At 39.3% G+C, this 17,518-nt stretch overlaps 1 protein-coding gene across 5 annotated transcripts in view; it reads left to right on the top strand.

Annotated features, from left to right (window-relative positions):
* ARHGEF7 (Rho guanine nucleotide exchange factor 7) overlaps positions 1-12,764 on the top strand; it is a 114,331-nt gene extending 101,567 nt beyond the window's left edge. For 3 of the 5 annotated variants that reach the window (XM_014883227.2, XM_088160162.1, XM_088160161.1), the window contains 3 exons: positions 5,767-5,866; positions 6,489-6,543; positions 9,663-10,676. In XM_014883227.2, the coding sequence (XP_014738713.1) occupies positions 5,767-5,866; positions 6,489-6,543; positions 9,663-9,785 (278 nt within the window). In that variant the 3' untranslated portion in view covers positions 9,786-10,676. Of the gene's footprint in view, positions 1-5,766; positions 5,867-6,488; positions 6,544-9,662 lie in introns of all 5 variants that reach the window. The other 2 variants (XM_014883223.2, XM_014883226.2) reach the window with 1 other exon arrangement.
* Positions 12,765-17,518: the final 4,754 nt, after the last annotated feature.

Genomic DNA, 17,518 nt, shown 5'->3' with positions numbered 1-17,518 from the left:
AGTAAGGGTGTATATGACCTTGTATGTTTTTATTGTTTAATATTGCAATATTTTTCTTTTCAAAGCAAGAATTATCTTTAGTGTTTCTACTTAAAAGATGCTTACAAATGAGTGAATTTAAACAAATCAATAAGCTAATATACATGCTAAAATGTTTGCATCAGAATAAATTTAGTAATCACCTCTCTCTATTTAAAGGTCATAACTTTATTTTGTTATGATTGTGGCAACTCTAGTCCTGCAGCCATCTGCTTGGAAGATGTCGTATTGGTTAGCAAAATGCAGGCAGTTTAGTGGAGTAGCTCTTCCCAAAGGTTGTCTTAGGAAGCTCCCATGTCTTCAGATGGTGCATCTGTCTTTTCAAACTATTCATTCTGTTCTTACATGACTGACACTTACATATGAAGTTATATTTTGGACCATTTTATTTGTTTCCATTTTACTCATCTAAGCATATTGCTGTAAACCACCTGAATCAGTCACATATGAGTCATGTGGGGTTTTATTCCTGTTTGTGTATCTTTATTAGTTTAAAAAAAAATAGAAAACAACTTCGTGCCTAAACCTTTTTTATTATTCCCAAGAATTTGCAAACAATGGTCTATCTTATACAGTGAACTAAGTTTAGCTGGTATTTGGGTTCTGATTTGTGCCTTCTTTATAAAGTAAACATATGATAGTATGTTGTAGTAAAGGATGCCCTTTTGACTTTGGCAGATCTGTAGCATGGATTTTTCCAGTTGTTAAATCTCAACACATGCAGAGTCTGGGAGCAGCATTTTTTGAATTCTTTGTATTAAGATCTCATGAAAAATTTCTTAAAAAAGAGAAGGTTAATTTGGCAGGTCTGTTCATCTGCTTTAACATATTTAATATAATATAAATGCAATGCAACACTGAATGTTTAAATTATATTTAAAATGACAGGTAATTTTTTGTCTAATATTTGCTTCACTAGGAAATGTACATGTCTGTACATGCCAATGGTTAATGGTAGATGTAAACAGTTGTGTTTAGACACACTTGTGTACACACACGTGTTTTTCATTGGCAAGTCACACTCCTTTCATTGAAACTCAAGTAAATTTAATTTCTGAGAGCTTCTTAGCTTGTAAAGTTGGTGAAAAACAGAATTGTATATTTAGAAATACTGTTTAAAACTTTTAGCCTTTATCCCTGCTTTATTCCCCTCCTTACCTCTCCTAATCACAGGAAAGGTATGAAGAAGTGAAGAAAGCAGCAATACTTAAAAACTGTAACAGTCTTTGCTCATGGCCTCAGATAATGCTGTGCACTTCTTGAAATTGCCACCATCCCCACACATCTGACTTCCATGCCTCAAATTAGGACACTCATCTATGACTATGAGCCTTCTTCTCCCATTCACCAACTCGAGGAAGCTGTTCTTGGTTGACTGGGGAGAGTTGTTTTTTAACTGATGCCCTGAAAGTAGCTACTTTAAGCAGATGATGTGAATACCCACCTCCGTTTTACTCTTGCCTTAAATGGTTCCTGGGCAGACAGGTCTTTGAACATAACCAGAGTTTTAATATCCAGTTCAAATGTGAAAGTTTCTGAATTTCATCCCCCTTTTCTTACTTCCCTTCTGCAAAACTTCTGAACTCCTTTCATATTTGTCTGCAAAGTGATTCAAAACCAAGGACCAGACTATTTACCAGTGCAGCTCTTTCTGAAACCTGGCTTCTGTCAGGAGCCAGGATGGTGCCATATAAAAATAGCATGTTGCTCAGAAAAATTATGGATGCCCCGTCCCTGGAAGTGCTCAATCCAAACAGGATTTTGTTTGGATGAAGCTTTGAGCAACCTAGTTTAGGGGAAGGTGTCTCTGCCCGTGGCAGGTGGGTTGATTCTTTATCAACCATTTTGTAAGATGTCATACTCCTTTTGGGGATGAGTGAATAAAAGGCTGAGGTTGTGAGTTAGGATTGCAAACAGACCTCTGTGACATTTAGTCTCTGCTGTGGTATCTTCCTGGTCTGGTGTTCAGACCATACTCCAGGGCGAGGAGTGGCACTCTACCTGTTTTAGGCAGATATAAAGTGAACTTTTGTTATGAAATCTCTCAACCATGTAAATACCCAAACAGGTCTCAGCTCTCCTTATTTCTAGAAATGCTCAGAACTGCTTGCTTGCTTTTGACTGATTGATTTAGCCAGAAAGGGGATCAGACACTGAAAACCAAAAGCCAAGGGCTGTTCCTCATGGGCGTATTGTATTTCTACCACATTATGTAGGGGGTATTGCTGAGGCCTGTAGTCCTGGTCTGAATGTCAGGAGGGTTGTGTTGTTACTGGCTTTACTCTGGAGGTTAAATTTGCTAAACCTATAATTTAAGGCATGGTTTTGTCAAAAAGTATTGCAATTCTTTATTCTCCACTCTAGGGCTGATAGGTATTGATATTGAATAGGTACCTTTATTTTTTTTATGGAATTTAATTTATGGAAACTTAGTTGAATCTTGATTGTAGTGGTCAGTTGTTTGCCTTAATTATTCAACAGACTTCTAAGTAGTGGGGTCATTCTTCCAAAAGCCGGGATTTAAGAGTTTCCTGTTGAGAAGTTATGGCAACTTATTTGGCCTTAATATTAGTTTCCTAATCTTGAAGTAATTGTTTGGGTTTGTCAAATATACTTTCTTGTCCCTTCTACTTACTTCCCTCAATACCTACCCCCTACAAAAAAACCCTCAAAACTAAATGAAACCCTGTTTTGTGTAGCTTGGGGTGCAGGGTGCCCATCTTAAAAAAAAACCCCAAAATCAAACAAACCCAAACTAAAACCAAACAACAGTGACAACAAATCTCCACATGAAAATCCCCAACAAACTTACTGACTAGTAATCGTGATTATGCTTTCTCAAGGTGAATTAGGTAGTTGTTTGAGTGTGGATGCTTAGGATTGAGGAATAGCAGATAAGGCAAACTAAAGTAACTTTTACCCTATTTCATGAAAATATGGAGTATGTCTCAAAGATGTTTAGGATTATCTGAGCTGTATGAACATCCTAGACTGTACTTTCAGTGTTAATTCAGTGGGAAGTGCCCACTGTACTGTAACACAACCCTCTCTTCATGTCCTAAAGCTGTAGCTTTTGCAAAAGGAAATGGTTACATAGAGGGTAGGCATAAAGAACTTGATAAAGGCACAAGGTGGAATTTAGGGGATATTGCTGAGTGCCAGTGATGACTCTGCTTGAAGTTACTTCCAGATGTGTAATTGCAAAAAAAGCACCTTAAAAATAGGGGAAAAAAAAAAAAAAGGATAGCTTCTAGCATAAATGGTGCAGAAAAGCAGGATTTTGAAATAGCTTCCTTTTGCCTTTAGGACTTGACACCTCATGTCTGATGTTACTGTGCATGTACTCATTTGATGACCAGATCCTTTGTGGCAGGATAGATGTGCTGTGTGTTTGTACCTTTGATACTCAGCAAGTGCAATAAAGAAAAACCCCTTCAAAACTCACAAAACCCAAACCACAATCAAAAAAAAAGTATGGATGGTTTTGCATAAATCCAAACCATAAGAACAGGACGAGTTCTGACATACAAGTAAGAGTTTGTATGACCAAGGGTATTGGAGCAGTGAAGGCAAGAGTGAAACTTGTGTTTCACAGTAGTTACTGTCCTGTGGTGCAGGGAGGTCAGTGTTCACAGCAGCAGTTTTCCATTGTGTGTGTTTGTGTAGCATGAGGTCTCCTTGTTTGTATAATGTTGAAGTGCTCTGTGTGTCTCTGCAGTGCTGTGTTCTGTACCTTCATCAGGATATGCTGCTGTAGACATCTGCATCATGTGCACGTGTGTGTATAAGTGAACAGCTGGGACATTTGTTGTCAAGCTGTCTCCTCCACGCTATTTGTGCTTTGCAAGGACTTGTGTTACCCTGCCTAGCAGACAGCTGGATGCAGCTCTATACAAAGAGAGAGATAACATGTGCTCCATTTGGGTGGAGGGAGTCATGGGTGAGAAATGTCTGGCAGTTCTCTCCCCTTGATCAGTGTCTCCCTTGGCCTGTGCTGGGCTGAGGTGTGCTCCACATCAGTACAGAGACCCAAAATGCAGTGATCTGGTAGCAGCTGCTGCCAGCTAATTCCTTATACAACATTTAATTCAGTTCTGTGTTAGCTGCAAGGCTGATAAAGCAGAGCAGTAAGCAATTAACTGAAACAAACATGGGAGCTTTTTACAGTTAGAGATTGACAGCACAAACAGGGAAGTGTCCTTGAGCTCCCTACAGAATTTGGATGTGTTTGTTTTATAGGTTGTTCCTCCTGGAAAATAAGTGGAAGTGTATTAACCCTTAAAAGATTTCTTCGCTCCGTAAGAAGAACTTACATCTTTCAAGGACAAGATTATTTCTCAAATTTGCTGTTTTCCTTAATCTATATAATTTTAACAATCACATACTGATATGGTAGATCTTTACTGGAAGCTTAAGGAAGCTTTTTTCTTCATTAAAGACATTTGTCATTGTTTGCTAAAATAGTTTAAATAGCTAAGCATATGGAGCTAAGATAGGTCCTTACAAGCTCACTGTTCAGAACTCAAGACTGCAGCTGTTTGGGAAGTTAGTATTTTGTAACGAGTGTGATTTATTCAACATTTTTATTTATTTGTTCATATTATGTATTTTACCATGAACCATAAAAGAAAAGTGCTATTAGCACAAAGCAGCTGTTCAATAGCTGAATTCTCTGGACAGGCATGTTCCCCATAGTACCAAGTTATCAGTTTGAACTGTATGAGACTTAAGAAATTCCTGGTTAATGAAAGTTCACTACAATGAATTGCTGGGCAGGTATATCTTGTTTTTTAGAATGGATGTCTTAGTTAAAAAAATGTGAGAACTTCAATGCTTTATCTGCAGTGTTTGAATTCTGAACATATGCTTAGACACCAATTTATTTACAGACCTTCTTAAAAAAAACCAACCTTGTAATTTGTTGCTGCCTAATTGAATAATGTTTATAGAATACCTATTTATGGGTGGATTCACATTCCTGAGTTGTAACTTTTTTTAGTCAGATCTACATTTTTATAATCTATATGAATTATCTTGATGTTATAAATTGTAATGTGTGGAAAAAGTTCTGAAGATGTTGGAATGTTTTGAGGTTTTATCATCAAACCATGAAGTGCTTTTTAAAACATCTGTTAAATACAAAGAGTGTGTGTCATTTGGAAGCAATGTATTACAGGACTAAAAGACTACCTGTAGGAGTATTTGCATGTACATGTGTGCACACACCAAGTTTGGTGCTTAGTGTTTCAGGGGAAAGGGATTTTACTTTTTTTTAATTTCTGTTTCATTTGATACCACTATTTTGCTCCTTACTGACAGAGTAATGGGTTTAGAGCAGAATTATATCTTGGATTTGTATCAGTGTAAGATCAGAATCTGTCCTTGATGCTTAAGTTGCTGCTACTTAAACACAGCTATGTCTTTCTCAGTCTGCTGTGGGGAATTTGCACAGCTTACTGTTGGTTGCATAGTGCATTGTTCCTTGAACAGTGTAACATCCCTGTCAGTGACTTGGGAGTTATGTCACCAGTGGGGTAGGAGTGTCAGACAACCTTTTGTTGTTGTAAGGCTGTGGTTTCAAAAGTGAAAAATGTGTCAGTAACTCCTGTATAGAGGGAAGGGGGAAGTGGTCATGGGGGTGTACCATGTGGTGAATGAATGAATAATCTTTAAAATGCTCCGGTGGTATTTGTGAGTTGCTCATTTTGGAATTTATTTTTACAACAGGTTCCCGTAAAGAATCAGCTCCTCAAGTCCTGCTTCCAGAAGAAGAAAAAATTATTGTGGAAGAAACTAAAAGTAATGGTCAGACTGTTATAGAAGAGAAGTAAGAAAATGTTTAATGAATGCTGAATTAAAGTAGTAAACTTTGCATTCTTCCTCCTTCTGTCTTCCATTATGGTAGGGTGTGTATGGTATAATTTGTATTTGGAACAGAACAGTTTGGAGTATGCTGCCAGTCCTCTGAGTGCAGTTGGCCTTCATTTAAATCTCTAGTTTCTTTGTATATGCTGTGCACCCTATTCCACCTGTGCCAAGAAGTGATGTGCTTCACTTACAAATAATTTTTCCAAGTGCTGTCACATTTCAGTATTAAATTGGTGTCATCCTTCTCGTTAGTGTGTGGAGTCGTTCTACTTTTTTGGTAAAGTGTATGTTGAAAATGAAATTACAGTTCTGCTGTAGCAAACTGTAATACAGAAACCAGTAGAGGCCCATAAGTGCTTGAGAGGTGTTTCTTATCACAGAAGCTGGTAACAAGTCCTTGCTTTACTGAATGTAAATCAGGATTAGAGATGGGGTTTTTTTTAACACAGGTTTGAAATTAGCTATCAAGTGTGGGTGTTTTTTATTTAATTGCATTTCATTCAATAGTTTTGTCTAATAATAGATTTAGATGTGTGTTTCTGAAAACTGTTGTTACAGATGACCTTCTTTTTCCATTTTAGAAGCCTTGTTGACACAGTATATGCATTAAAGGATGAAGTACAGGAGTTAAGACAGGTTGGTAACTTGCTACATTTATAGCAACATCGAGAAAGAGAATCTGGAAGGCTTGTTATAAAACTAAATATGGCTTGCAAGTTCATTTTTACTGTCATGAACTTGAATTTTGGACTAGATTTACTTTTAAAAGTCAAATATCATTTGCCAAAAAGCACTCAGTTATTATCATCAGTCTTGTGAGAATAGTGTTGAGGATTGGTTCTTTGAAGTGAATTACTAAGCTGGTTTTGGATGTTGCAGTTTCTGAAATGGTGGAAGTGTTAAGCAAATTCAGTTGTGCTGTATCACCACAAAGTAAGCTTACAGAGACTGAGAAATCGTAGTTGCTAGAGAATGCTAATAAAGCCCTAAATAGAACCAGATATTTATAGTTATAAAATGATACAATCTTAAAGTAACCTGAAGACCTCTTATGGATCAGTTATTAAAACTGCTCATTTCCAGAAACAAGAGTCCTTTTCAGTGCCTATCACATGGCTTTTTTTTAAATGAGGACTTCATGGTAGCTCTGAGTGCTTTTTTGTCACTTGTTCTAAATATCCACCATGAATAAATAAAAATGTCATCTGATCAGGACATAGCTTGTTTTAACCATATTAATGGTGCTGCATGTAGTCCTTTGCTTAATGTATAGATGAAAAGAAGCATTGGATTTTCCTTGCTGTGCAAGATGTGAACTTGCTTATCAGTCTAACTCTGGAAGTTGGATAGAATTTCTTGTGTTAATGTAAAAAGGATTTGTATTCAAATGTCTTCAGGTCTGGGGCTATAAATGTGGTTTTTTTGCCATCTGTAAGCATGCCTAATATTTCTAAGGATGTCGTGCATATTCCTTGAAATAGGACAGTTGATGTGTTGCATACTTAAATTCTGCTGTGTTCAGCATATAAAGAATGAGTATCCCAGGTTACATCTGAATTTGGCAGTCTTTTAAAAAATACAATTTATGTAATAAAAGCAGCAATAATAGCCTAGTAATACTCCTGTGGCCTCCTGCTTTTGTACTAAGAATAAATGTGCAGCCTTACTGAGGCTTTGCACAGCTCCATGACCCTTAAACAAAAAGTCACCTTGTCCTGAGCTTCATGCAACAGCTCTCTTTTCTGGTGCCTTTCCAAATAGATGTTATACAGAATCTTACATCTCCAAGCCAAGATATTAAAGCCTGATTTCATTTCCTTACATATCAGGAATTCAGGAATCTCATCTTAAAAGCATTTATTGGTCCGCTGCTGTGATGCTGCCAACCAGAGAAGTGGCAGAAATAATTTGTGAGCTGGCAAGGGCTTTTTGGATAAAGGCTCTCTGGGAGTACATAGTGTCCTGGTTGATGTAGACACCAGACTGCAAAGTGGGATCCTTCCTGCAGCAGCTTCCATCAGTTATTCATAGCTCTTGTTCCACAGGCAATACACTTGAACTGGTCCTGAATTGGCAGACTTAATAACTTAAATCTGTTCCTACATAAAATAATGAATTTTCCAAGTCTCTCAACAGAGGAGGGAATGGAATTAAAGAGGTGGCAGACTGTGGGTGTGTGTATAGACTAGGGAACAAGAAGCTGCAAAGCAGTGCTGTGGAAAGGGACCTGGGGGTCCTGGTCCATGGCAAGCTGAACATGAGCCAGCAGAGCCCTGGCAGCCAGGAGGGCCAACCCTGTCCTGGGGACATCAGGCACAGCATGGCCAGCCAGGCAAGGGAGGGATTGTCCTGCTCTGCTCTGAGCTGGGGCAGCCTCACTTCCAGTGCTGGGTGCCACAATATAAAAAGGATATTGAACTATTAGAGAGTGTCCAAAGGAGGGCATCAAGAATGGTGAAAGGCCTTGAGGGGAAGCTGGCTGAGGTCACCTGGTTTGTTCAGCCTGGAAAAGAGGAGGCTGAGGGGAAACCCCATTGTGGTCTACAACTTTGTTGTGAGGGGAAGAGGAGGAGCAGGTACCAATCTCTTTTGGTGACCAGTGACAAGACTTGAGGAAACAGCATGAAGCTGAGTTAGGGAAGGTTTAAGTTGGGTATTAGGAAAAGGTTTTTTCAACCAGGAGGTAATTGGGGCACTGGAACAGGGTCCCCAGGGAGCCCAGCACCCCAGGTTACAGCACCAAGCCTGTCTGAATTCACAATGCTCTCAAGCACATGGTGTGATTCTTGGGGTGTCCTGTGCAAGGTCAGGAGATGGACTTAATGATCTTGATGAGTCCCTTCCAACTCAACTCATACTCTATGATTTTATGATCCCAGCATATTTCTAAAATGTCTGTAAATTACAGCCAATGGGAGTCCAGTTGGACCCTTGGATTGAAGGCCTGTGTTTGTTAAACACCAGTAGACTTATCTTGGGGCCTTATTTCAATGTTATTTTACCTTCTGGTTGCTTCCCTACTGTTCCAGCATCACCTCGACCTAAACAGGATTAAATAGTGTAAGCATTCCTGTGGATTGGTCCCTGTCATCCTTATGGTCCTGTTGTTCATTTATTTCGATATTGCTTGATGGCACTAAATAGTGAGAACTCACTTGTTAATATGCATGTGGAGAAATGGTGTTCCTTGAAATTCAGACTACTTAGACTGCTGGTAGTCATCAGTCTAGTTTAAAATTTAGTCACAAAACAGTGTTCAGAGAATGTAATGGTTTTCAGGATACTCCTTTCAACTATTTACATTCCTAATCAAGCAAGTTAATTTGCATTAAATTTTAGGAAGCCTTTTGGAGATTGAAACCAGTTAAAATCACAGGAGGTTCTTACAGGGGATATTTAGTCTGCTTACTGCTCCATTTCCCTTCTCCATTAGCAGCAAATACATTATTCTCCTCATTGATCAGATTTGAGCAGAAGAATTCAAAATTAGTGGCCATCTGTTACTAGTACTTGCTGTATAAAGGCCCCCTAAGTACAAATAGGAAGTAGCTCAGTTCCTATTTGGTAGCTTTGGTTGCCCTGTGTGAAATAACTGTGTGCAACTTGTGAAGATTTAATAGAAGCTTTGCTTTTGAACAGCTAATATTGGTTTTACTGGGAAGAGCCTTGAGAGTTTGTAACTGACAGTGTATGTGTAGTCAGGTCTGTTAAAATCCCCCAAACAAACCAGTAATATCTCTGTCTCTGTTAAACAGGATAACAAAAAGATGAAGAAATCATTAGAAGAGGAGCAAAGAGCTCGCAAGGACTTGGAGAAGCTTGTTAGAAAAGTTTTAAAGAATATGAATGATCCATCTTGGGATGAAACCAACTTATAACCACTTTTTTTTTCCTCTTCTTCTTTCTATTGAAAGACCAGTTGTAAAACTGAGCTGGGAAGCCTTCTGACATTAGTCAGTGTTGCATCAAGAGCACTATAAAACAGGATTTAACTGGATCTAGTGATTTCTTGCTCTGAACATACAGAAAGAGTCAAGCCATTTACTGAAGCAATCTGTACTTTAAGCATGGAGACTGTGGATCCTGAACTCTACTAATTTGTTTGCATCCAAATTACCTCATTTTGCAGAAAGTGCAGCACCTGACTAAAAGTCCATGTTTTTCAGTGGCTTTTTAATTAAATATGTATTTTTCATGTAAATAGCTGTAATTTAGAATGCATATGTAATTGATGTATCAGGGCTGATATGCTGGGGGTTTTTTCTTGTGTTATTATAATGGTCACAAGTGTTAGAAATAATGGCAGTACTGTCTTACCTAAGAAAGGTCAGAGTTCTTTGTGGATAATTATGAATTAGTTCCAAATTACCCACTCACCATACATGCAAATTTAAACCCTTATTTTTCCTATTTACCACTCTATTTAAATCCTTTACTGTTACCTGTTACTTTAAACAGTTTACAGTTCCTTAAGAACAGTATTAAAATACAGGAAATTGTTTATTGACAGTAGAAACCATTTTTAACAAATCTAATGCCCACAATTTACATTCACATACACTTGTTTGGCAGACTAATCTATTGTGCTTTGGCCACCAAAAGACTGATGTACTTGCCTGCTTTTTATGATTGTGATTTTTAGGTGTTTATGTACTACATTTTCTATTGTTGTGCTTAAACATACAGCTGGCTAATAACAGCTCATACAGTTTGTTAAAGGAAAAATCAATCTAATCCAGAATTTTGTGAATAAATTGTTGCTATTTATATTTTATGGTCACAGCAATTAAATTTTAGCTAACCTTTGTGCATAAGACACATGGGCTAGGCTGAACTTCATTCAGAGCTTTGTTTCTATACCACTATATAAGGCTCTCTGGAGTTCCCATACTGTGGAAGCAGTCATTCCTTTCCCACCCTGTTTTCTTTGCATGTTGCTGATTTCTGTCCTACTAGGATTTAAATGGAAAGAAATGTGGAAGTAAGATTTTTCTTTTTTTTTAATCGTACTGTAATTCATAATTTGCACTGCTGACAGATTTTTAAATACATAAAGGAACATTAATTCCCTAGTCTGATAGGTGCAATCACTGCAGTTTCTTGTGTTTAAGATAGGAGATGATACATCACTGCAAACGGTGAGCTTCAGATGGAGCACTTAAAATACTAATCCCATTAAAGCTCATTGTTTTCATAAATTTCATCAAACTTGGGATTCAACTCCAACAGTGCAGCTTTTTGAGGGGTTTATATTCAGTTGAGTCAGGAGTCAGAAGTGCAGGCATAGCACAGACTTGAGTCACACCTTTTGTCATTCTGATTTTCTACTGCCCTTTAACTCCTGCTAGATGTAATGCTCAGATTTAAGCAAATGCTTGTACAAACTTTAGTGAGTTGGAGCCAGGATGATTTGGGTTGTAAGAATTGTCATGCATTTGGAATGAAATGAAAAAATCTACTTTTAAAGCTACCCACTTTTTTTTAGTCAAGAACAGCTTTTTAAAAATAGGAAATTCTGTCAATGATTATATACTTGAGAAACAATTCTGTGGGAATGGATGCTTCATAACCTGAGTAGACAAGTTGTCTCTTTTAGAGAGCTGAATATATTTGTAGGTGTCTTGTGTTCCTGCAATTTAAAAATGTTTTCCTTTAATTCTAAAGGAGGAAAAAATTAAAAACATCTACATTACCAGAGTTATATATATTCCCAGATCTTTAAATTTGTTAATTCTTGATATGAAAATCTTTCCTTGATATTTGCAGTTACACAAAATTGTGGACTGACCTTGTATTTGTTGTTTCATTTAGAAAATACCCTTGCTAAAAACAAAGTGATACTAACACCTGCAAAGGCGTACTATCATGGCCAAATTTAGACTTGGGAAAGCTGATATAATTAGAATTTTGCTAACATTTTCATTTTCTGGCATCTGGGGTATTTTCAGTGATTTTTAATTTTCAATTGAGCATATGTGAAAGGACATTCCAGAGGAAGCATAAAAGGAAAACATTAACCTTAGCAGTATTTAGCAAATTTTAACTCAGGAACAACTTCCATCATAACAATTTGTTTTACATTATATTGTAAAGAGTGGTGTTGCTATGTAAATCTGCTGACTCTTAGCACCTGTGGTATAATTTCTACAGTACCCCTACATTGACATCTAATGAACATGCCTTAAACACTGGGATGAAGCAGTTATTAAATATGACCAGGACTTAGAGACTGATTTTATTCAAGGTGGATTGGGAGGACTAATTTTTGCACAAACACACACACAGACACAAAAGGAGGCAAAAACAAAAACTGACCTAATGCTGTAGATAGCTTTTGTCTCTAGTGCAGAGAGCAGCTTCTGACTTTTGGGAACCAAGAATTACCTGAACTTGTTTTCATTGACAGTTTGTTACAGTGTATATAGATTGTAAATGTCACCATGGACCTTCTGAATTGCTGGAAACTTTATAGAAGCATGGATAAATGGGGCACTGTTTATTTAACCTATTAAAGGGTTGTTTGTTTGCTCTCATCATTTAGGGATGAGGAGACAAAGCCATTTCTTATCCTATAGATGTGAAGCACTTTCAGTTCTGAACTGTCCAAAATGTAGCATAACATTTCTCTGTACTTACTGATGTATGTGTGTTTGTCTCACCATGTCATGACATCCTAAAGATTGAATAACTGACTGCTTTTGTATAAACCTTTTTAATGCAAATCATTTAGGGAAGTTAGAGTATCTGTTTACAGTGTCTGTGAAGAACTCTAGTTTAGATGTCACAATAATATCCTGATATCCACTACTAAAGCATTTATGCTACATTGTAATTAAACCATGAATTTTTTCCCCCTACCTTATGAAGTGTTACATTTCATCTAATATGTGGTCTATGAGATAAAGGGAAATTGCTGGGGTGGTTTTTTTTTTTTTTTTTTTGCCTTTCATATAAATAACTACCTCTCCAATTTAGTAGCTGCTATACTATCTTGAAAGAGCTTTTTCATGGTCTTTTATAATAGTAAATTGATGCCTGGAAAAAAAACCAAAACAAAGCAAAGGTTGTTTAGAGGGATGAGAAGGAGGATCTTAACTGTCTTACACTGAGAAATGCACACATTCTTTGGCAACCTGACCTGCTCAGGTAATGTAAGAAATGGAGGAGATCAAAGACAAAAAATAGTGAAAGGAAAGAAAGCAAGAAACACTAGAAACTGCATCAATTGAGTAAAATATGTCTATATGGATAATTTACCCGAATAGACAGAAATTTGTGATGTGTGTGTCATAGAGACTTTTTGTGCTTGGTGCTGCCTGAAATAGGGGAGAGAGATGATTTTTATGGTTGCAGAATCATCAGTATGGCTTTATACCAGATGGTGGGATGGATTAAGGAAAGTGTGGGGAGCCATTTGTTTAAAAAGATGGTTTCAGTCTTTGGACAAGGCATTTGAAGGGATTAATAACATCTTGGGTGTGTGAAATGGTTTATTTATTCCAGCTTAGTTCAGCAAGGAGATATACTTAGAACACAGGACTTCAGTTGTAGCAGTTTATAATTATTCTCAGAAGTCTCACTTTCCAACTTTTCTCTGGGTTCATCAGTGTAAAGAAGGGTATTTTACACAATTTGAAATGTTCATTTCCTTGTCACCCTGAAGTGTTTTGGGGATTTTTCTTTTTGAATGTTTTTTATTGTGGTGGGTTGACCATTGCTGGCTGACAGACCCTCACGCAGCTGCTCTCTTACTCCTCTCCCTCAGCAGGGGACAGAGGAAGAAATAAGATGGAAAAGCTTGTGCATTGAGATAAAAACCACTGATTTCTTATCAGTCACAAACAGAAAAACTAAGCCACCTTTCCCTTACCCCACTTCTTAGGCTGAACTTGACTTCCATTTCTGTTGCTGTCTTCCCCTCTCCCCCCACCAAGTAGTGCAGGAGTGTGGGAAAGGGGGTTTTGGTCTGTATATAACAATTCCTCTTTCCTGCTCCTGCTCCTCCTGTTTATGCTTTTCCCTGCTCCAATGCTGGTCTTCTCCACGGCTGGCAGTCCTGCAGGGATAGATATACTGCAAGGTTGGTTCATCCTGGGCTACAGTTCTGGCCACTGAGCCTACCCCACTGAGAGCTCACTATGGACTGCAGTTTCCTTCAGTGCATCTGCTGCAGTGTGGAGTCCTCCATGGGTTGTAGGGAAAAACCTGCTTCACTGTGCTGTTCTCCACAGGCTGCAGGGGAGTCTTCTCCAGCACCTGTGGCACCTTGTTCCCCTCCTTCTCCAACCCTGGTGTTCACAGGACTTTTTGGTGCACTTTTCCCTCACTACTGCACTCTAAAATTGGTGTTCCTCAAGGCACTACCATTTTGTCTAAGCAGCTGTGTCCTGCTTGTTCCAGGGATGTCTTAGTTACATTCTGTTGGACCTGCTACACCTGCCAGGCTCAGAAATTCAGGTGCAGAACTTACTGTTACCCACTTTCAGTAGATAACTTCACTTGCTGTGATAGGTCATGAGAAGGGAAAAGAAGGAGCATGTAACCCTTGATTATGGGAGTGAGAGGCCTACAATAGTCAGGGGTGGTGTGGGTTAATGTGTGTGTCTATCTGTAGGTACTCTATAAATCCCACAGTACTGATGCTGAAGGGTCCCAGAAAATAGGAGTTCACATTTTGGAGAAATGCTGAGACGGAATTAGAGATTAATTTGCTCTGCAAGACATGCTTCATCATCTGGAAAAGGGATGCAGGCTTGCCATATTTTACCTTGTGTGCTCAGCACATCAGTGTTTTCTTTAATACACAAGTCAAATACTGTCTTGGAAGGGGAGCTGAGCCTGGATTTGGAATTAAATTAACCTCCTGAGCTCTCCAATAATTTGAGTGGCTGCCTTAAAGCCACTGTCCAGGCCTAAATTTAGTTTTTGTATCCTTAGGAAGAAATGAGAGCTACACTTCTGCAAGTTACTATGAATAGTTAAAACTGTAGTAGCAATTACGTAGTGCAGGTCTCTACACTCCAGTTTGCTCAGGTGCTCCCATTAGTTCCTGCACATTCTCACTGATCTCATTCCCTTTTTCTGTTTCTCTTTCTCACAGGTGCTCCTTCATGGCAGAGCTCACTTCTGTGGTATTCTTTTCTCCTTCCACTGTCTTGAATCCATCCCATCGTCCATTTGTGTGTGTGTGCACACCTGCAGGCATATCTGCTTGCTTTCCAATAACATGGCAGTGCTAACCAGCCTGGGCAAGGAAGCACATTTTGCTGAACCCAAAACTTAGCACTGTACTAATCAGTGAGAAGAAAATGAACTCTGTCCCAGTTGAAACCAGGACAACCTTTTCCTAATGTCCACTTTTCTGCTGTCATATGTAGGCCTGGTGAGATTCCCCAGACAATTTATTTTTTTCTTAGTGTGTTGCTAGCCACTTGTCAGTCAAACAGCCTATGGTAGTTGTGTGTTTGCAGTATACAATACAGAAATAGCATGTTTTTGCAATATTTTTCCAGCAGGGGACTGTGTTAGCTTCTGCTATGTCAGAAACTACTCCTTTTCCCTGAATTGTTAATATTTCTACTTTTGTATGCTTTTATAACCAAATGGAATTAATTTTTTGTGTATTTTGGAGCAGCTTTTTAAGCTCCAGGAAGTACAGCCTATTATTAAATGCCTTTTGTTCTGTAGTATAGAGGTAGACAGTCACAGTTGAAAGTGTTCATGTGGCTGTGCCCATGGGATTTGTGTGGGGTTTTTAGCACTTCCCCATGGCACATGTGATTTATTATAGCATCTGTACATTCAGCATCACAAGAGCTCTTTCAGCGTAATGCAGTGTGGAGGTAACACAGGATCAGGTTTATTGTCAGGCAGAACTAAGCAAGGATTTTGTCTGATAACTAACTTATTTAAACCTCTGGCCTTGCTCTACAACAGGCAGAATTTCAGAGGAACTGAGAAAAATCTACTGTGACAACATCTAACACATGAAATCTCCATTCTGAGACTGAATTGAGAAAACACTGGGATGATGCAGTGCGTGCTCCATCCACTGCACTCGATTTCATCACTACTGGGAATTTATATATAGGACTCTTAACAGTGCTGGGAAGGGCAAAGAGCTGTGCATGGAGGGAGCATGGTTACTTCCCTGTGCTTGAAGATAAGCATTTGGAAATACAGGTTCAAGAAAGTGCCCCTGCCCTGCCACAACCAGATTTTCAGCAGGATTTCTGCCACTGCATCCAGATCTGGCTGTATGTTCCACTGTTTGCCTCATCTTTACTTGTCAGGTCCCCACTGAGCCTTCTTTACCAGGCTAAAGAGTTCCAGCTTCCTCAGCCACTCCTATGATTCATTCTCCAGACCCTTCACCAGCTCCATTGCCCTTCTCTGGACACATTCTAGCGCCACAAAGTCTTGTAGTGAGAGCACAGAACTGAGCGCAGGATTTGAGGTGTGGCCTCATCAGTGCTGAGTGCAGGGGGACAATCCCTGCCCTGGCCCTGCTGGCCACGCTATTGCTGATACAGGCCACGATGCCCTTGGCCTTCTTGGCCACCTGGGCACTGCTGGCTCATGTTCAGCTGCTGTTGGCCAGGCCCTCCCAGTCCTTTTCTTCCAGGCACCTTTCCAGCCTCTCTGTCCTGTAGTGCTACCTGGGGTTGTTGTGACCCAGGTGCAGGACCTGACACTTGGCCTTGTTGAACCTCACACCCTTGGCCTTGACCCATCAAACCAACCTGTCTAGATCTCTCTGTAGAGCCTTCCTGCCCTCCAGCAGATCAATATCCGGCCTAACCTGATGTTGTCTGCAAACTGATGTGGGTGCACTTGATCCTATCATCCAGATTGTTGAAGATATTAAACATGACTGGCCCTAGTACTGTGCCCTGTGGAACAGCACTTCTGACCATCCAGCAGCTGGAGGTAACTCCATTCATCACCATTCTCTGGACCTGGCCATCCAGCCAGTTTTGTACTCCTTGAGCAGTGCACCCATCTTTGCCATGAGCAGCCAGCTTCTCCAGCAAAGTGCTGCACAAGACAGTTTCAAAAGCTTTACTAAAGTCCAGGTAAACAACACCCACAGCAGGGATGTTGGAGTAGAGGGCCCACTGGTGCTACTTTTAAATCTTGACCCCTCTGTTGAATGATGGAAAGTCATTTGGAAAGGAAGTCTCAATGAGGACTTCCCCCAGTGTCCCTAGTATGCTCAGGTGAATCCATTTCAGCCCCATAGACTTGTGGGACTAAGTGGTGTAGCAGATCTCCTTGGGTTATGGGAGCTTCGTTCTGCTCCCCATCTCCCTCTTCCCATTTAGGGTGCTGGTATTTTGGAATCTGCTTAGACGTGACTTTAAAACAATTCAGATGAACTGGGTTCTATTAGGAGGTGAAATAACACTTCAATGCAAGAAATAATGTAACATTTCAATGTATCTCCCACTAGTGGGAAATATGTTTCTACCATGAAATGCTTGACATGAAGATTTCCGTGTTCTGCAAGTCTCTAGATAAAGAGCTCAGATGCATCTGTGTAAGCTGAGAGGCGCTGGTGTATGGCAGGAGGAAAAGTAATTTCTACCCTAATCATTAGACATGTCTGTAA

The sequence above is a fragment of the Sturnus vulgaris genome, chromosome 2 (assembly GCF_052056855.1).
Source record: "Sturnus vulgaris isolate bStuVul1 chromosome 2, bStuVul1.hap1, whole genome shotgun sequence".
In the NCBI taxonomy this organism is placed as follows: Eukaryota; Metazoa; Chordata; class Aves; order Passeriformes; family Sturnidae; genus Sturnus; species Sturnus vulgaris.
Note: the sequence above shows the minus strand (reverse complement) of the source record. Positions and strands in the feature narration are given on the sequence as shown.